This window comes from Mustela putorius, unplaced genomic scaffold, assembly GCF_011764305.1.
Source record: "Mustela putorius furo isolate JIRA1106 unplaced genomic scaffold, ASM1176430v1.1 tig00537350_pilon_pilon_pilon, whole genome shotgun sequence".
Taxonomy (NCBI): domain Eukaryota; kingdom Metazoa; phylum Chordata; class Mammalia; order Carnivora; family Mustelidae; genus Mustela; species Mustela putorius.
In genome coordinates, this window is record NW_025422471.1 from 12,626,433 (window position 1) to 12,648,345 (window position 21,913).

Below are 21,913 nucleotides of genomic sequence, written 5' to 3' on the forward strand. Positions count from 1 at the left end.
AAATATTAAATTACTTAAAACACTGTTCAGTGTACTGTTGTGGGTCCACCAAATAATACATCTGCAGGCTGTCAGTGGGGACCTTGGTGCTGGCTCCCCTAGGTCTTAGGGATTCAAAGGTGACCAGACAGGGCCTCTGACCTGAATGGCTCACTTCTGGGGCTCATCTCAAAGACCAGCACAGGTGGGAATAAACAGGCCCTTCACTCAGCTCCTAACAACATTTTGTTTGCACAGCACCTGCCACAGTGTGCTCTCACTAGTGACTGTTTACTCTCTTGAATCATCACATTCTCGTGGAGCAGGCCTGTCACCTTCATCCTGGTACGGGAAGCACGAACACAGTGTGCTAGGAGCAGGCACTTGATTCTCACTATGGCTATAAAGAGATGTCCGTGTATCTACTTGTGTCGACTTGATGCCAAACTTCCAAGTTACTTTGTATTTTTGCCCTTCCTAAATCCATATTATGATTTGATTAGGCATCCTGCTGGAAGAGAGGGTGTCACTAACTAAATCATTACCTTAAAATTAAACCGAAATTTGCTTTGAGTCTTATTTTAGTTGTATGCTATCATCCCAATGATACACATGTTTTTTTCTACACATGTGTAGAACACATGTTTTTCTACATGTTTTTTCTACACATGTTCCTGGCAAGATGGTGGTCAAAAGAGGGACTTGAGTTTAGAGATATCTTTGGTAAATTCAAGAAATTATTTTGGTCCAGGACAGACCTTTTCACTTTGGAAAGTAAGGAAAATGAGTTCACTTGTTCCATTTGTTAATTTCAGGGTACAACTTTTTTCCATTTTAACAAAAGCACTAAAAAAGTCAGCTTTAATTTTTGCTCCAGTTATATAATTTCTAGTTATGCTATCCAAGCACGCTCACAAAACTAATTTAAGCTGGGCATTGCCAGACTTAGAGGATGTCAATCATTTTTCAGTGAACCAAACCACTCTCATTTCACTTGAGAGTGGACTGCTTGAACACTGGTGTCTATTTCACTCCTCAATTGATCTAACTTCTAGATACAGCTACCATCCAAATATGTGCACAGGTCCTCCATGGCTACCACCTGAAAAGTTTATAAACATCAATCCTGCTGAAAGAGAAATATTTTTCTGTAGTTACCTAGATATTCTCTAAATAAAGGAGGGTAAATATTTTATGTCTTTTCTACCTGTATAATCAGCAAGTTAAAAGCCCAGCTTTATTTCAGTTATTAAAGATTTAGCCCCCCCATCATTTTATTCTACAACTCTGCATGGTGTGTTTAAGAATTCATCTAAGAGTTGACACTTGATTCCTTGACATTGAAACTCCAGGTCTGGTGTTCACGAGGATACATGTGCCGTCAATAACCAGATTGTAAGCTTACCTGCAGACTGTTGAAAATGACAAAGAGGACCAACATCCAGAAGTGTCTGTAAGCCATGTGCAGGCCTCCCCAAAGCCATGTCACAGAAATCAGGCCAAAGAGATATAAAACCAGTGGAATTTCTAGAAATTAAAAAAATATATATATTTTTTGAGCTTTGGTGTACTGCATAGTCACACATACACACAAACACAGAGATTCATATTGGCTCTCTTCTTGTGATACTTCTTCTTGTGTATGCCGAAGTACCCATTTTGAAAGAACAACCTTGGAAATCCCATTCTTTTGCCAGAGAGGAGAAGGCACGTTGCTGAGTCTAAGTTCTTTCTGTTTTGCTGGTAAGCAAGGGGGGTGGGGGGGTGGGGAAGAATGAGAACTGTGCCTCTCCTAGACTACCACCTGCTGGACTGTTCAGGAAGTGCCATGAACAATTACAGAGATGCAATCACATTTCAACCCCAGGTAAATCCCCCTGAAGCGCTCTCCACCAGGAAAAGGCAGGCAGTGGTGTGCTCCCGAAATTAGAGTAGTTTAACTCCACTTTTTAAAAATTTATTTAAAAATGTTATTTATTTACTTGACAGAGAGACAAAGATAGAGAGCGAGCACAAGCAGGCAGAGCGGCAGGCCCAGGGAGAGGGAGAAGCAGGCTCTTTGCTGGCAGAGAGTATGAGGCAGGACTCAAAGCCAGGACCTGGGGATCAGGACCTGAACCGAAGGCAGACACTTAACTGACTGAGCCACCCAGGTGCTCCTAACCCGACATTTTAAAACAGAAATGATACAAATACTAGTTTGTGTATCATGGCAAAGGATATACTCATCTCTCTCTCTCTCTCTCTCTCTCTCATTTTAACAGAAAAGACACCAAACTTTATAGCTAACATTAGAGCAAAGATGAAGTGATGGGTTTGCTATTACCAACACTGAGTTTAGTCTACCCATTGTTTCTCATGCCATTTATTTCAGTAGTTTTCAGGACAGATTTCTTCAGGGCCAAGGACTTCATTACCCTTGTCTTTTGTCATTGACATGTGCGTTATAGAATAATAACCTTAAAAAGGGTATTTTAACATTGAAATCACAAGCAATATAAGATTTGGAAAGTGAATCAGATCATAGTAGCTACAAATAAGCACATTTCAAGCTGTTGAAAGACAAAAGGATGGACCACACTGACAACTCTTAGGACAGACCTCAAGGTCCATATACACCCACCATTACCACTTACTGCCTGGAATCTACATGTCCTCTGGAAATCAGAAGAATCAAATAACCCAACCTTAGCAATTTAAAGCTTTTATTTTGAAACATTCTCGACCTTTTAGAAGTGCCGCCAGTACAGTTTGACCACACAGGTTTGTTTTCTTACTGAACCACTTTAAAGTTGCCAACTAAATCCTGCATCACTCTCCGAATACTCCATGTTTTAATATATTTTTTAAAGTAACATTTTAAAGTTTGTTATTATGATTAGTAGTAATAATCTCTACACCAAATATGTAGCTTGAACTCAGAATCCCCAGATCAAGAGTCGGACACTTAACTGACTGAGCCACCTGGGTGCCCTTCCTCTCTGAAAACATTAATGTATATTTTCTACAAAGACATTCTCCTACATAAACACAATGGGACCACCAAACCAGGAAATTAATGCTGATCTATTACTGCCATCCTCAGATCCCACTCAAGATTTGTCCATTGTTTCCATCACCTCCTTTGTAGCAGAAAGGTCTGGCTGACATGCTTCTACCTCTCCTTTAATCCCAAACACTACCTGGGTGTACTTGAATTTGAAGATTGATACTTTTGAAGACTACCGGTCAGTTTTTCCTGTAGAGAGTCCTTAAATTTGAGTTCATCTGATGTTTTCCTGTGATTCAGATTATAAAGTTTGGCAGAAATCACAGAAGGAAGGCTGGGCTCTTTTTATAGCATTCCGTTGGGTAGCACAAAAATTCAATTCATCCCATGACTTGGGCGACTCATTCAGGTCACTTGATTAAGGTAGTGGCTGCATACGTCTCCACTGTGAAGTTAGTCTGTTTTCCTTTGTGATTATTAAGTATTCATATGGGATTGCTTTGAAACTGGATAAATACCTCTTTCTTTATTGAATGTTTAATTTACTCATTTATTTATTTTTAAAACATGGACTCATATGTACTTAATGGGTTACTATCCATTATTTTCATGTTGATGTCCCAAATTATCCTAAATTTGACTAATGGAAGCCCCGGCAAGATGGTTTCTGAGCCTTTTGTTATGTCCTCATCATTCTGGAAGTACTTCCTTGATTTCAAGTCCAACAAGATGTTTCTTTCTTTCGTTCTTTCTTTTTTTTTTTTTTAAGACTTTATTTTATTTATTTATTTATTTGGCAGATCACAAGTAGGCAGAGAAGCAGGCAGAGAGAGGAGGAACCAGTCTCCCCGCTGAGCAGAGAGCCCGATGTGGGGCTCGATCCCAGGACCCTGGGATCGTGACTTGAGCCGAAGGCAGAGGCTTTAACCCACTGAGCCACCCAGGTGCCCCAATGGTCCAACAAGATGTTTCAAACTCCTCTTGTACCTTCCCTGATCCAGTTCTGGCTTCTTTTTGGGGAGAATGGACATTTAGAAACCAAGACTGGGTGCTAGGTATGCTCATAATTATTGGAGTGTTTCTGCCCCTAAACCTTCCCAGCAGACAGAGCTAGAGAATATATGGAGGTTCATGTATGAACGCACATACACATCTAGATCTTTACATCTAGATCACTGGATCTATCTCTATAAAATGAACATCAGCACCAGTTCACACCAATACATCTAATTTCAATCCAAAACCACAGGGTTAATCCTAATTTTCTTCCTTTTAATTTTCATAAATCTCTTATCTGTTGTATCTATTTCTTGGACACCTGGGTGGCTCAGTGGGTTAAGCCTCTGCCTTTGGCTCAGGTCATGATCTCAGGGTCCTGGGATTGAGCCCCACATTGGGCTCTCTGCTCAGCGGGGAGACTGGTTCCTCCTCTCTTTCTGCCTGCCTCTCTGCCTAATTGTGGCCTCTCTCTCTCTGTCAAATAAATAAATAAATAAAATCTTAAAAAAAAAAAAAAGAAATCTATTTCTCATTATTCTTAATATATTTACCTATTTGATCAACTGCCCTATTTGATTGTGACCAGTCTCCTGGTCACAATCACAATCCCCTCCCTTGCACATGTGGGTTTTGACACCTCATGTGGGGCTGTACCCCCCTCCCCCAATAGAACGAGATTCCTTGCAATGAACGAGATTCCTGCATTCCATTCTTTAAGACCTGTCTGCAGATGGTAACTGTGAGGATGGTTTTAGGATGGGATTCTTTGGGGAGGGAAGGGAAAGGAAAAGCACTAGAAGAGAAAGGAGGAAAAGGGAATGGGGTAGGGGAGGTGGAACAGGGAAACTGAGCATTCTTTCTTTTTTGAGGAGAAAAAAGGGTTTAAGAGGACACTATGCTGCTATCTTCCCAAAATAGGTCCTTCGTAAAGAATATAGAATTGTCTGAGTTATTATTATAACTTCACAGAGAAAATAAGAATAAGACACAGTCTGGGACACCTGGGAGGCTCAGGCAGTTAAATGCCTTTGTCTCAGGTCATGATCCTGGGGTCCTGGGATGGAGCCCCACGTTGGGCTCCCTGCCCTCTTCCTCTGCCTACTGCTCCCCTGCTTGTGCTCGCCCTCCCTCTCTCTGTCAAATAAATAAATAAAATCTTTTATTTTTTTAAAAGACATAGTTTATACATATAAATAATTCCTTTGTCATTAATGCCTTGCAGCAGAACAGGAAAGAATATATTAAGATTTATTTAAATTTTATAAAAATTTATTTTTGTTTAATGAAATCATACAATTTGATGAAAGGCCAGAGGCTCATTTTTACTTATGACAAGATACCCTAATATTTAGGAAACTTCCTATGCTATGCTCATTAAATTTTTTAAAGATTAGATATCAAGTCTGGCAGTTGCATTCTTTGTTCCCACTGTGTAAGTACAAAATTCTATTTATGGCTCTGTGCAGAGTACAAAAGGACATGTGTATTTTGCATGAACAACTAGGAACCCGATTTTCAAAACTTGGCCTGCATGTTCCTCTAAAGTGCCTAGAGCCAAACAAGTGCCGTGTGCTGACAAAGCTCAGCGGGAGAGCCAAGAGAGCATACTGGGACTGACTAGAAACACCCATGGCCTAGGTTTCTCTGGAACTCCACAGAAAAGCGTGGTAGCTTGGCACCCCAGACCAGAAACTCTGCAAGGAAGAAAGCCAGTCATAAATAACTCAGTATACTGAACAACAGATCCTAGGCTGGTTTCCCAGCAGTACAACAATGATGAGTACACGATTTCAGATAGAAGAAACATATCCAGAGACAAATGCAGATTTTGTGGGCCTGAAGTTTATAAAACTTGCAGGGCCTACTTTAAAAAATAAGAATTGCCAAAGCAAAATTAGGTATTGAATCTTAGAGGGGATTTATGCAAGAGAGAGGCCCTAAAACTTAAACTTCATCAACTTTATGCCTAATCCACCACTGAGCAGGTACCTTTATCCTCGTTGGGGCGTAGAGTAACTACCACATGAGAAGGGCTGTTTCGGAGTGGGTGGTGGTGATGAAGGGGGAGGGGCGTGTTGTTGTTTAACAGCTACTGTGATTTCCATTCGGTACAATGAAAATTAATGCCACACTTAATGAAAATCATATCAGTTTCCTAGAGGTCAAGTCCCATGTTGGGCATGGAGCCTACTTAAAAATAAATAAATAAGAGGTGCCTGGGGGGCTCAGTAGTTAAGCCTCTGCCTACAGCTCAGGACATGATCCCAGTGGGATGGAGCCCCACATCGGGCTCTCTGCTCAGCAGGGAGCCTGCTTCTTCCCCCCCCCCCCACCGCCTGCCTCTCTGCCTACTTGTGATCTCTGTCTGTCAGATAAATAAATAAAATCTTTTAATAAATAAATAAATTAAATGTATCCAAAGGTTTCATATTTCACAATAAAATCTTTTAAAATTTTGTCATTCACTTTTCATATTTCATGATATCCTTTTTAATGAAGCTCCTCTTTTCTTTCTCATGACTTTATCTTTTATGGCCAAATTGCCTTATGGCCTATTAATTATGCAGTGAAAATGTTTGCAGTGAAAATGCTTGCTCCTGTATATACACGATGGAATATTACTCAGCTTCAAAAAAGGAATGACATTCTGACATGTGCTGCAACATGGATGAATGTTGAAAACATTATCTTTTTTTTTTCTTAAATATTTTATTTATTTATTTGACAGACAGAAATCACAAGTAGGCAGAGAGGCAGGCAGAGAGAGAGGAGGAAGCAGGTTCCCCGTGGAAAGGAGAGCCTGATGTGGGGCTCGATCCCAGGACCCCGGTATCATGACCTGAGCTGAAGGCAGAGGCTTAACCCACTGAGCCCACCCAGGCACCCCTGAAAATATTATCTTAAAATGAGCTAGACACAAAAGGACAAATACTGTATGGTTGCACTTTTATGAGGTGCCTCAAGTAGGCAAATTCATCTAGGCAGAAAGTAGAAGAGAGGTCACCAGGGCTAGGAGAAATGGGGAATAGGAAGTTTGTTTATTGGGCATAGAGTTTATGTTTGAGTTGATGAAAAACTTCTCACAATGAACAGATGGACTGATGATTGCACAACATTGTGGATGTACTTTTTGCCACTGGATTATAAATTTGAAAATGGTTAAAATGGTAAATTTTGTGTTATATATATTTTACTACAGTTTTTTTTTTTTTTTTTTAAAGGCCATGTTTAAAAAGGCAGGCTTGTGTTAAGATGAAGTTCTATGACAGAGAGGAAAAAAAAATCAAATTCTCAAAGTACTTAATTTAAACACTTAAATTAGCGAAGAGTTGTTAATGTGGTAGACAAAGTAGTGTGAAAAGTCTTTTAGTAAAAGAAATTACTTGGGGAAAGGAAAAAAAATCAGCAAGTGGATGTGTCATTTAGTACCGCTATCATTAAGAAAGTCTACTTCCGGGATTTTGTAGATTCCATTGAGAATACATAAAATCTTTTTATTTTTTAGTGGAAAATATGATTTCAATGAATTTAATTGCCATTTTAAAAGAAAGTATGGTGCTGTATTATTTCTTCTCTTTGTAATTGCAGCCCTGACTTTATTGCTATGCACCAGTGACAACAATAATGGCTTTATTATGGAAATCACACCTCATTTACATGAGGCTGAAATTTATTCTGTGTTTACAATCTTCTAAAGTACTTGTTTTAATTTTACCTCACTGACCTTCTGATTCTAACAATTTGGATGTGCTACTAAAACAAACTCATCAATGTAAAACAAGGAACACAGCTGTGAAATAATGCGTAGATTTAAGATATTTATGGGGCTATTTCCAACAACAGGCATGTATTATTTTTAAACGAGAAAAAAAGGTAATTGAAAAAAAGGTATCAGAAGGCCTTACTTCTAAATTATGGGCCGTTATTCTGAAATTAACAGATACCTGGAGGCAAACAAGTTTCATGAATCTGACCCATTTCTTGGTGAGAATATATAAATTGTGTGCTTAAGCTTCCTCAACAAGGGTTAACATTAACCCCACAATGCGAGTCACACACTAGTGTTCTCAGCAAATAAACCTAAAGTGACAGAGGAACACAACAGGACATAGATTCCACAGAACTGCCAAATCAGCATGAGGATACTACAGGTGGAAGAGATAACAAATCTACGAACATTTATAAATATATCTGGAGAGAGGAGACATAGGACTCAGAATAGGTTCCCTGTTCTCCAGATGGGTTTTAAGAGCTCTCAAACGTTTGTTCCAACAGGCTAGATTTTGTACATCTCTGCTCTCTGCTATGTACCAGGTTCTTCACTTTATTTTGCCATCCTTACTAAATTTATAGTCTCCATAGTCACTTTCTTTCAAAGAGCACTTTAGGGACAACAATGTCCAAATGTGCACCTCCACCTCTCCTGAGCTCTAGAGCTCCAGGCCTGGAGATCCCCAAAGCATCTCAGGCTCAGTCCATCCAAGGCTGAATTTAGTATCCTTCCTCTTAAACTCTCTTCCTTCTGAGTCCTATTAGCCTACTAGTACCCCCATTTCCAGAGACTGGCCCCGTGCCTCTTTGCCCCTCATATGCCACACCACATGGGGGAATGTAGGGGGACAGCATACACAGAAAGCAATCGGCACAGAGCCCGGCACAAAGCACATGTTCGATAAGCCCTACTACTATCATCTTCATTCCCATGACTGTCACGCCTTCAGTCAAGTTCAGGCAATAGTGCATGGCTCTACACAGTGCCTTCCTGTATATTTAAAGAACCCCAAAATCACGTAATAAAAAAAAGCTGAACATTTTTTGAACCCGAATTTCTCAAACCCATTGAGCTCTAGGACCCTTCTGTTTACCTGACGGAGCCTGAAGATTACTCTTGGAGGACAGTTGCTTTCAGACGGCAGACTGTAAATTCCACCACATCCAAACCATCACTGAAAGCTTCCTGACCAGCGTATTTAAACTGGACCTCTCAGTGTCTTCTATCCGCCCCCCTCCTCCCCCGGCGCCCTTCCTCCCTCCTCTCCTCCCTTTGCTAGTCTAACCCATCCCACCCCACTTAAAAATGCTGGCAATGAGTCTCCCCAATGCATTGTGACTCACAACTGTAAATTTCTACTCTGGAAGGTAATTTAAGTAGCCCATAGGACATCTGAGACATAAAGTGGGTACAGTAAACATCACCGATAGTGGAGGACCACCCCCACCCCTTTCTGGCATGGATTATAGCCTGACCCTTACTGAGATATGAAAGAAGCAAGGCTAATTGGGAAGGATGTGCTCAGGTGAAAACCTGGATCTTCAGGCAAGAGAAGAGAGCTGATCAATACTGGCCTAGAGTTTATTTTCCATGGGTAAAGAGGAGGGATGTGAACAAATTTTCAGAGGAGTCTCAAGGTCTGCTGAGAACCTAAATGGTGGAACTCCGTCAACAGCTGACTTAGGGCTTTCCTGGATGCTAAAGGACAGTCCAGTGTCAGGCCTACTTCGAGTGTGATTTATTGGGAATGAAAAAAATAAAAACAGTAAAAGCCTAGAATTATGGTCTCGCTTTGCAAAAGCTATATATAATTTTCAATTTGCAGACTATAATTTTGAATCTAAGGAGAATAATCAAGTTAGATGAGACATACCCACATGGACCTTGCACAAACTGTTATTAGAGTAATTCCATTTGAACCATGTGCTTCAAAGTTGCTAGATAATATCCTACTGAGGGGAGTCAAATAGGTCTGTGATACTCAAGGAAAAGGTTAAATGGTTTGTTTTCTTCTTGTGAGGAAAATGTCTCAGAACTATGGGAAGAATTATCGTTTGGGTTCACAGCCAACATAGTAATTTTTAACATACTTCATTATTATTTTACAAAATGACATTACGACAAAAGTTTTTAGGAGACCTTAAACAAGCATGAGGCCAGCCAGCTAACAACCAAGGATTGGCTTAACCTAGTTTTCTGACTACATTACCAGTTACTCAGCCGTTAAAGAGTTCAAAACACTCATCTCCAGGCATGCTCAGGCACTGAACAGCAATTTCCAACACACTTAGCTTTTATAATACTATGAAAATATACAATGCGTCTTTCAACCTGCCTACATCTATATTTTGAATCTTACTATATGGCCTCATAATTTTTGGAAATTAGGTTACTATGTATTTGGCCATGAATAGCTAGTTATGTTTTATAGATGGTTTGATAGGACATCACATGGCAGTCATTAAGATTTAACAGGCTCAAATTCAACGCTGAAGTCTTGAGTCAATTCTGACACAATGTCTCATAAAAATAAATACTAAAGATGTGTTCAAGAAAATATTTTTACAGTGTGTTAAATATGTCAGTTCTAGAGCTGTTTTCTGGTAGACCCTCAACCTGGATAAATGCCAGTTGACCTCACACTTATTTCTTTTAATTCGGTTCTCTGGTTATTATATTGCAAAACTGGAACAGAAATTTAAATTTTTATTTTCTTTTTATTTCTCTTGCCATGTCATTACTCTAAAAAGTGTACTTGAGTTAATCTTTTCAATCTTCTTTGTCAATATGATTAATTGCATTTTTTTCTCCCTATAGCTGTAAGATTATCAGGGCATTGTCTGGTCTTTTAAATAATGTAATATATTTCATAAAAGCTTTGGGGATATTATTCTGTTGTTAAATAGCTATGACTGTAATCCAAGAAAACTAACACCAAACCCATAAACAGAGCTGTTTTCGGGAATATACAATAATAACAGACCATAAACTGGTATGATATGTGTGTAATACACAGGTTTGTCAGTGTTCATTTAAGCAATGGTATAGTACCCACAGGTGTGGCTAGGAGTTTTATCCATGTGGAAGTAAACTAGTATCTTACTACTCATTCTTACCAAACAACCTTAAGACCAAGCCCTTACATAGAAAAAAAGGGGAACTACCATGTTAAGAAAGAAAGGCAGTTTCCAGAAAAAATACCATGTGTATCATTTTTGCAGAAGGAGGTTGTCCAAAAAAACAGTAATACCTATACTTACAATATTTATATATTAGTGATCAAAGTAATTTGATCAAAGTGATTTTTACCCAATGATATACCATTAAAGTGTTTGTACATTTATTTGTCTGTCAATGTCATATGTAGACCTTAAAATTTGTGAGATCTTAATTCTAGCTTTTTTTCTCTTTTTATCCTCTTTCACCTGGAATTCAAATTGCTAATGGTTACAGTGGTTCACAGGCGTCAGATATTAGTGGCAACTGTAAGTTAGACACTATCACTCTAATTAAAACTATGTTTCCACTTCTTTTCCTAAGAGTGAGATCATTGGATAAAGAAGATGTGAGGTGTGTATATATACACACACACATACATACACACAATGGAATACTACATAGCCATAAAAAGGATGAGATCTTGCCATTTGCAACAACACAGATGGACCTAGAGGGTAGTATGCTAAGTGAAATAAGTCAGGCTGGGAAAGACATAGGATTTAATTTATATTTAGGAGTCTAAAAAACAAATCAATGAATAAGCATACAAATAAAAGCAGAATCAAACCTATAAATACTGAGAACTAATGGTTGCCAGAAGGGAGGGGTGTGGGAGGGTGTGCAGAATGGGTGGAGGGAAGTAGGAAGTACAGACTTCCACTTTATGGGATGAATAAATCATGGGAATAAAAGGCACAGCATAATGTAGACAGATGCTGAATCACTATATTGTGAACCTGAAACTAACATAACATTGTGTGGAACATACTCAAATAGAAAATTAAAAAAAAATTAAATTTATCTTCCTCAGGGGGGAAAAAAGAAAGAATGAAATAAAATTGGAATTTTATTTAATTTTAGATACCACCCCTTGGCCTTAGTAGATCAGACTAACGAGCAGCCATATAATTTTTTTAGGTCACTGGGCTTCCCAAGCCCTCAAAAGGAGACATTTTTACTATTTGATTTCATCTTTTTTTTTTTTACATTTTTTATTCCATATTTATAGACTAGACAGATCTTGCTACATTTTTTATTTGTTTCTATTCATTTTTTAAAAAACCAGGTAGAAAAAAAAAAAAAAAAAACACCAGGTAGAGTTTATCCTGTTAACAGTGTTTGTGAAACACATTTGTAAAAAAAAAAAATTATTTTTTTCCTTGTTGGTAAAGTAGCTTTACTATAACCACAGATTGAGTGTTTATTTGCAAAAACACCACACTTCTTAGAGATTGTATAATTAAATGAGTATAAGGATCAAAAATTGTTCATTTCTATTACTTGTCAATTTATAACCACACCAACTGACATTATCTTTATAGAACTGTACAACAGGGCTTTAAACTGCTTTTCAACTCCTTCAGTCTTTCCTACAATCCAATTTTGACTTCTTTCTGGAGGTTGATGCATCCTAATTATAAATCACATCATTTGCTTTCCTGAATGTTACTGATAATAAATTTTATAATTTGCTTCTGTCAAATTCAATTAAAAGAAAAAGATCTGTTTTGAATATGGGCCCTTGGCAAATTACATTTTTTAAAAAAGCATGCACTGAGGTTGACTGAGTGTGATTTATTCATATAAAAAAGGCAGAACTGCAGCTCTGAGCCTGGACTCAGGAGTCAGATTACTTGAAGGCCATTTACTAGCTGTGTGACCTTGGTTAGTTACTTCACTGTTTTGAGACACATGTTCCTCCTCTGTAAAATGATCTCCTAAATAACTTTCTCTGTATCCAGTGAGGATTTAATGGTTGAAATGCAGAACACTTAGATATTGGCCATTGCTTGTTATTCAAGAATTTTGTTTTAGCAAACATCAAAAATGTATGAGATATTCTGAAAAACAGCATGGAATTTCCTCAAAAAGTTGAAAACAGAGCAACCCTATGACCCAGCAATTGTACTACTGGGTATTTACCCTTAAGATATAAATGTAGTGATCTGAAGGGGCATGTGCACCCAAATGTTTATAGCAGCAATGTCCAGAATAGACAAACTATGGAAAAAACCTAGATGTCCATCAACAGATGAATGGATCAAGAAGATGTGGTATATATACACAATGGAATACTATGCAGCCATCAAAAGAAATGAAATCTTGTCATTTGTGATGACGCGGATGGAACTAGAGGACATTATGCTTAGTGAAATAAGTCAATCAGAGAAAGACAATTATCATATGATCTCCCTGATATGAGGAATTTAAGAGGCAATGTGGGGGGTTTGAGGGGTAGGCAAGGAAAAAATGAAACAAGGTGGGATCAGGAGGGAGACAAATCTTAAGAGACTCTTAATGTCTCAAAACAAACTGAGGGTGGTGGAGGGAGGGTAGGGAGAGGGTGGTGGGGTTATGGACACTGGAGAGGGTATGTGCTATGGTGAAGAGCTGTGAAGAGTACAAGCCTGATGATTCATAGACCTGTACCCCGAGGCTAATAATACCTTACATGTTAATAAAAAATAAAAAAAAGTATGAGATAAAATGTGACAGGTAAGAGGATGAATTAGATATAGATACTCTCTCAAATACTATACACACACACACACACACAGTATAATAAAAGGTAGAAGATACATGTTAGAAGAGAGAGACAAAGTTAAATAAAAACACAGGGAAAGCTTCAGTTACCCACCTTTGATAGTTATCACCAAGGTCTTTGAAAGGGATAAGAAATTTTAGCTGGGACTTGAAGCTGAGCTCTCTTTGAACATGTAAATATTGAGATTAAGGTATTGGATATAGTTAAAAAGAGGCAAAAAAGGCAAATGCATGAATTAGGGTAAATTAGTCCTTTTGATTGGAATTAAAGGTCAGTGAATGTGCTTAATGAAAAAAAATGTTTGTAACACTGGGTCATGAGGCATCGTGTGGTCTAGGTTCAGCAAAAACAGAGTTATTTTATAGGAAATGAAAGCCACTTAAAATTTCTGTGAAAGGGGTGTGGCCTTATCTACAGCAAACTTCATCTCCTAGGAAAGAAAGAGATTGGCAGAGAGAATGCTGTTCGCAAGGGCACTGGTTAGGCAACGACCGCTGCGGTCAGAAAGGGAGATAGTGAGGGCCTGAGGTAAGGGGAGGGCAGATGAGAGCCCCCACAAGGGAAAGAATGGAACAGACACAGAATATTTCAGACTTAGGATCTACAGGTACACCCCTCAGTTAGAAAACAATGAGAAACTTTAAAAAAATTATACAAGTATTAGAATGTGATCACTGAAGACTCTAATTCAGTAAGTCTGCAGGGAGACTCATTAAACCATAAGTTTTTTTTAAAAAGGCTTATTTATTTGAAGGAGAGAGAGAGTGTGAGGTGGGGAGAGGGAGGGAGAGAGGGGCAGAGGGAGGGAATTTCCAGCAGCTGGGAATTTCCAGAGGGAGGGAATTTCTCATGACCCTGAGATTATGACTTGAGCTGGGATCAGGGGTTGGACACTTAACTGACTGAGCCACCCAGGCACCCCTTATTAAGCCATAATTTTTGAAAGTCTCTCTCTCTCCTTTTTCTAAATCAGCCTATACCCAAATTGGGGCTTGAACTCACAATCCCAAGTTCAAGAGTCACATGCTCTACTGACTGACTCAGCCAGCACTACTCTGAAAGTCTGATTTTGATGATCAGTCAGATTGGACAGCTACTGACCCAAAAGTCTATGACTGGAGTTAAAGAAATTACACTGGCTTCAGGTTAGGAAAATCAGAAAAGGATTAAAAGAAAGAAAAAAAAGGAAGAAGGAGAAAGAATAAGAGAGAGAGAGAGAGAGATCAGAGGCGTTGGGCAGACAGAGGAGCAAAGCTGAAGAAAATGTTTCTATTTCTTGAGGACAAGGTATTATTCTCAAGGAGAGGACAGGCAGGGAAGAAACTGGGAAGAAAAGTTGGGCTCAAGATGACAGATTTGAAAATTACCACTATGATAATGAAAAAGGCAAAGGCAATCCCTGGAAAACATATACAACCCAGAGTTCTGAGACACAAGATTTACCAGGGGGAGAAAAAGAGAGAGTATCATAAAAACCAAAGGAGATGGCACTCTTCGGGGAAGGGTAGTTATCAGTACTCATCTATGCATAAGTGTAAGGATAAGGACATTAGAGAGGAGAGGTCAGCAGCTTTGTTGTCCAAGGTTATAGGTGATGAATTAAAGACAATAAGCAAGATACTGTCGAGGCTTAGCAGTGAACTGAGGGTGAAGAGTACAGGTAGTATTGTTCAAGAAGTTGGTCAGTGGGGCACCTGGATGGCTCAGTCAGGTAAGCATTGGACTCTTGATTTGGCTCAAGTCATGATCTCAGGGTCATGGGATTGAGTCCTGAGTCTGCTCCACACTGGGCATCCAGGAGCCTGCTCGAGATTCTCTGCCCCTCCCTAACTCTTAAAAAAAAGAAGAAGAAGAAGAAGAAGCAGCAGCAGCAGCAGCAGCAGCAGCAGCAGCAGCAGCAGCAGCAGCTGTTTGGTACAGGAGAGAGGCAGGGAAGTAACTTGATAAGGCATTATAAGTTAAGTTCTTTTAAGACAGTGGAAGTGATGCTTGTTCTTAGATGAAGAGGAAAGACACAGAGGAGAGAGAGAGAGAGAGAGAGAGGGATTTAAGATGTAAGGCAACTGTGGAAAATTTAATGAAGCAAGTGCCAAGAAAAGGGAAAACAGAAGAAGGGCACAATTGGGAGGGTTGGCTTTGGTGAAAATGAGTTATTTACTGCCTTACCTAAAATGGCAGGAAAGTGGCAAAGAAGGGAGACAACAAAGATAAATGATCAGATAAAAATAAGGGCAGGTGACTGAGACAACATCATGTTGTCTATGCTTTGGAGAGAGAGTGAGACTAGACAGTAACAGGTGCAAAACTTAAGGGTTCTGTTCCAAAGATTACTTAAGGGAAATGAGTCAATCAGAGAAGGATAATTATCATATGATCTCTCTGATATGAGGAATTTGAGAGGCAGGGTGGGGGGGTGTTGTAGGGGGTTGGGGGAGAAATGAAACAAGATGGGACTGGGGAGGGAGACAAACCATAAGAGACTCTTAATCTTGGGAAACAAATGGAGGGTTGCTGGGGGGTGGGAAGGGGGGAGGGCTAGGGTGGCTGGGTTAGGGACATTGGGGAGGGTATGTGCTCTGGTGAGTGCTGTGAGTTGTTTAAGACTGATGATTCACAGACCTGTACCCCTGAAGCAAAGAATACATTATATTTTTTTTTTTAAAAAGCAAGGGGGATGCCTGGGTGGTTCAGGTGGTTAAGTGACTGCCTTCAGCTCAGGTCATGATTCCAGGGGCCTGGGATTAAGCCCCTTAATAAAGAACAAGGAGTAAGGAACAGAGACAGACAGACAGAGGCGGGGCTCCCTGCTCGGCGGGGAGCCTGCTTCTCCCTCTCCCTCTGCCACTCCCCCTGCTTGTGCTCTCCTGCTCTCTCTCTGTGTCAAATAAATACAATCTTAAGAAAAGGAAAAAAAAGAATCAATGAAAGATAATCCAAAGGATTTTTGAGAAGCAGAGGTGGCTCAGTTAAGGTTACTTAGAATAAACTACTATCCATTACAGTGTAGACTAATTGGTTAATAAAAGGAAGAGAACCGCGCAGCACAGACTAGACTGGTGATTGACGAAGTCACTTAAGGAGGGAGCCAAGTTGGTGAAGAAATCAAAAGAACTTTGTGAAAATATTCTTAGACTGTCCCGTCACAGGGTCAAAGGAAAGGAGGTCAGAGTGAGAATAAAGAATAAGGAGTAAGGAACAGAGACAGACAGACAGAGGTTGTGTTCAGAGAGAGTTGTGGAGAGGGAAACTGATCTAGGAAGGGAGGCTAGCCTGAGAAATGGGAACCACAGGAACATGAATAAGGAAAGGGTTGTGAAAGCAAGAAGCATAGATTTAAAAATAGGCAAAATCATTACCCACGGACATTGTAACCTTACGGAAGGGAGCACAAATATTTTTGACATCCTATTAATTGGAAGGAGTGGCCTCTTGGAACTGGTTGTAAGGAAAGTGATCTTTTACGAGGCAGGCCATTTCACTTATGATAAGGTAACTGAAAGAGTACTTTTGTGAAAGGATCAGACCAAGTTTGTTACTGCCTTTTGGCCCAAAGAAACTCAAACTTCACTTTTGATATGGTGATGGCATACTTTTCTTCTGGAAGGAAACAACTTATAAAGATGTCATATTCAACTTCCTGACTTTTATACTATGTAAACTATTAAGTGGCATTATGATCACAGTGCCAATTATACATTTTTAAAGAAACTATGATGCAATTGCTAATTCCCCAGGTTACGCATCACCACTTCCTGTTTCCTTAATTCTAGCAATCTTACTTTCTTTTGTTTCTGGATCTTCTCTTTAATATAGTAGCAAGTGATTAATGTGTGATCAAGCAATTACTTTGTAACTATATATATTTTAAAGAATTGTATAGGCATTGAATCATAAATTGGAGCTCCCTCTAAATAATGAGAATGGCAATAAATGGTAAATGAAAAAGCTGCAGATCGAGATTGGAATTTATACTGAAGAATCTGGGATTTGGCTGACTAGAAAAAGTCGTGGTCTGTTACAGGATCACCACAATGACACTGAATAAGGTGGCTCATAGAGCATAATGTTTTCAATGCTGTAAATAATACAAGATAAAACAGCATTGAAAAACTGATTTTTCTGCTCTCTGGTAGAGTTTTATATACATTCTTTAGCAACAGTCTGAATACAAATTTGAGAGAGACACATTAAAAAAAATCAGAAATTTTATTTTCATCAGTCAACAGCTGAATGGAAGATTTCAGTCATCCATTTAAAAAAGAAATGAATGTGCTTTTAGATCAAAGCAAAACATGAATAACTGTTTTATGTAGCTTTCAAAGTGGAAGGAAGAAATGCCTCATTGGTAATTTCTCCAGGATAAATAAAGAAGGATCAGTGGGCGGGAAAGGGAAGTCCTTTAAACGAATGGAGAATGCCAGGAAAATTAAAATTTCAACTTTTTATTACTTTACAGAAAAACTGCCAAGGAAATTCAGCGTATGCACATAAGTTACAAGCAACTGGGAAAGTTTCATTGATTCTCTGGGCCAAACTGAGGCATGGCAATGGTATGCATACTTCAGTAGTAGATGCCAACCACACTGAAGGTCAAAGAGTACACAATACATCTAAGCAACAATGCCACTGTGATGCTCGTAGACACTGACCATATGTATACCACACTGACCATATCTTCTACTAACACCCAACTGAAACTTACTCACGATGGGCATCAAGATGGGAAGTAATTTTGATTCCATTCCCTCTTCTCCCTGACCACCATAACTGATGAAGTCAGCAAGTAAGAATGAATTCAGTTGTGTTGTCTAGGTCTGGATTTATAGAAATCATCGCACTTTTAGGCAACAACACAAGTTCATTATGGCTACAGTACAGAGAGTTTATGTGGGGAAGTAGTGGCATTCTCCTTTCATCCTACAGTCTAGAGATTGCTATTGAATGATGTTAAGGTGATCAGTTTCACTTTTTAGATGGTTCAGTGTAGAATGGAAACAGACCAGAATTGCGAATATCAGTCTGAAGACAATTGCAACTGTCTAGGTATAAGATGATGGGGGATGGGGCACCTGGGTGGCTCAGTGGGTTAAAGCCTCTGCCTTTGGCTCAGGTCATGATTGCAGGGTTTTGGGATTGAGCCACACATTGGGCTCTCTGCTCAGCAGGGAACCTGCTTCCTCCTCTCTCTCTGCCTGCCTCTCTGCCTACTTGTGATCTTTGTCAAATAAATAAATAAAATCTTAAAAAAAAACTTAAAAAAAAAAAAGATGATGGGGGAAATAACTGAGGCACTATGGACTGAACTATGTCCCTCCAAAAGTCGTATGTTGAAGTCCTGACCCTCAATATAATGGTATTTGGAGATGGGGACTTACAGGGTAATTAAGTCATGAAGGGAACCCTTGTGATGGGATTAGAGTGCTTACAGAGATTTTACTTTATTTATTTATTTGACAGACAGAGATCACAAGTAGGCAAAGAGGCAGGCAGAGAGAAAGGGAAGCAGGCTCCCGCTGAGCAGAGAGTCCAGGACCCTGAGATCATGACTCGAGCTGAAGGCAGAGGCTTAACCCACTGAGCCACCCAGGTGCCCCAGGATTAGAGTGCTTATAAAAGAGACAGGAGAGAACTATCTTTCTTTCATGTGAGGACACATCAAGAAGATGGCCATAGCAACCTAGGAAGAGAGCTTTCGTTAGGAGCTAAATAGGCCAGCATCCAGCCTGTGGTACTTTTCAGACTCTCGAAATGTGCGGAATAAATTTCCATTTTTTAAACCACCCAGTCAATGGTATTTTGTTATGGCAGCCCAAACTGACTACTATACCAGGCATAATCATGAAGAGAAAAAAAAAAAAAAAAAAAAAAAAGGAAGGCATCTTTGAGAGATATTTAGGAACCATACAGGACACAGGAGTTACATATCTGACTGTATTCCATATCAATTACATATTGGGAGAGTTGTTATGGTAATAAAAATACCAACATATACTGAGTGCTTAGTATGTTTCAGAGAGTGTACTAAAGGTTCTATATGAATCAACACTGAATCCTTCTAAAGCTCTATAAAGTTTATTATCATTATTATGTCTGCACTACATGAGAAGAGTGAGGACAACTAGCTGTGTTTTAGTACCAGCTGGAGAGCGGGCGGTCTTTCTCGGAAATGAGAAATTGAAGGAATAATTTACCAGACCCGATGGCTTCAAATTCTTTCTGGGAAATGGAGTCTAATAATTACTTTTATGGAATCAGTGTTTTCTAGGTTTAGTTTAATGTTTACACGTTATTTTTCTCAACGAAAGTTTTTTTTTTTTTTTTAAAGATTTTTATTTATTTGAGAGAGAGAACATGGAAGAGTGAGTGAGTGAGCATGAGCATGGGGATTGGGGGAGGACAGGAAGAGAGGGAGAAGCAGGCTTCCCACTGAGCAGGGAGCCCAAAATGGAGCTCAATCCTAGGACCCCAGGATCATGACGAGCTGAAGGCAGACACTTAACCAGCTGAGCCACCCAGGGGCCCCTCAGTGAAACTTTTTAAAAAAGTAATCTCTATACCTAATTTTTGGCTTGAACCCAGGACCCCAAGATTGAGAGTCATATGCTCTACCAAATGAAACTTCTGATAACAAAATGGCGGCGGGGGGGTGGGGGCGGGAGGAGCCGGAATAATGATTCCTGCTTCAGAGGATTCTTGTAAAAACTGAGATAATATATACAAAATGCTTAGCTCAGTGGCTAGCATATGGTGAGCCCTAATTGTCAGTGGTGCTGAGGGTAATGACCATGACCACCATGACAGAGTTCACACCTGCCACTTGTACATAGGTCAGCCCTTTACTCTTTCTTCCAATATCTTATCCATACTCATTGCTCTCTGCTCACCTAGAAAACAAATGTAAATTGAACAGTTTCATACTGAAATAGCCTTCACAGAGAACTTCCCTTGTCCTTATCAGTATCCAAAGAGACTGGTAAGGTACAAGGAGGTTCAATGAGGTAAAGACATTCAGCAAACTTGAGTTCTAGAAAGATTCAGCTCTGTTACAAATGACCAGTCCCTTTTTTTCTTTGGTTACATGTGTAAATCAGGAGTTGAAATAGAGATTTAAGCTTTCTCTCAATTCTACTATTTTATTTTTTTTCTTTTCTTTCTTTCTTTTTTTCAAGATTTTATTTATTTATTTGACAAAGAGGGAAAGCAGCAGCGGGAGTAGGAGAGGGAGAAGCAGGCTTCCTGCTCAGCAGGGAGTCCAATGTGGGATCGGATCACAGGACCCTGGGATCAGGACCTGAGCTGAAGGCAGACGCCTAAGGACTGAGCCATCCAGGAGCCCCTATTTTTTTTATTTTTTTATTTTTTTATTTGAATGTCCTAGGCCTTAGGAAACTGACTTCTGATATTACTGTTCTTAGAGTTTCTAAATGCTCCAGAAAACAAACATTCAGGGACTACACATCATCTTTCAGGTTCAGAGATTTCTAATTTGAATCTATAAAAAGACTGAGGTCATAGATATAAATCTAAGCCAAGGATGAGCATCTGTAAAGTTTCTTTAAATGTTCTGGATTTTCCCTACCACCACGGGCAAAATGTGGGAAGACTGAATTGTACTCACAAAGCTTGTTCAAGCTCAAGAGGAAGAGACTGTTCATTGTCTAGTGAGAAGCTCTGGGGTTTTCCTTAGGTCCCTAGGCATTGTTTTTTCATTTTCTTTTTAGCAGTGGGACTGGGAGTAGACTACAAACAAGCAGCCTGCTGCCAAGGACATGTGAAACCTGTTATATTGGTCATTCTGGATCCTATTCAAGCACATGCTGTTACTAGGTAAGATTACTTTTACTTCGCTTTAGTGGAAGCATCGACTTCACTTTAGGAAACAAAAATCCTACATTTTCCCCCCCGTTTTTATTTATAAGCCATGTCTGTTTCTGCAAGCAATAAAATTTGAAGTGACAATGGCATACTTAGAATTTTGATGTGAGAATCATAAGGATTCCAGAACCAGAGTGTTTCAGCTATTGATTACTATGTAATAAACCACTACAAAACCTAGTGGCTTAAGATAATTTATGACTTCTCACAGTCGTACAGTCCACGCTGGGCAGTTTTTCTGCTCTGTGTGGTGTCTCCTCAGGCTGGAACCTCCAAGAAGGTTTCTCCACTCACGTGTCTGGAATCAGAGCTGGGATGCCTGAAACAACTTGCCAAGCATGTCTATTCACATGGCCACTCCGCATGACTAGCTTGGGGTTCCTAACACCATGGTGGTCTCAGAGTAATTGGACTTGGTGGCGGATTTCCAAGAGAAAGGAAGCTGAAAGTGCTAGTCCTCTTAAAGCCTAGGCCCATTATGGGGCAGCCTCACTCGAATCATGTTATACGAGTCTGAGCAAGTCCAGATTTCAAG

General features: G+C 39.5%; 1 protein-coding gene across 1 annotated transcript in view; it reads right to left on the minus strand.

Annotated features, from left to right (window-relative positions):
- The window catches only part of ADGRV1 (adhesion G protein-coupled receptor V1), a 546,992-nt gene that overhangs the window by 68,086 nt on the left and 456,993 nt on the right, over positions 1-21,913 (minus strand). The window contains exon 87 of the mRNA XM_004759095.3: positions 1,385-1,506. Within this exon, the coding sequence (XP_004759152.2) occupies positions 1,385-1,506 (122 nt within the window). The remainder of the gene's footprint in view (positions 1-1,384; positions 1,507-21,913) is intronic.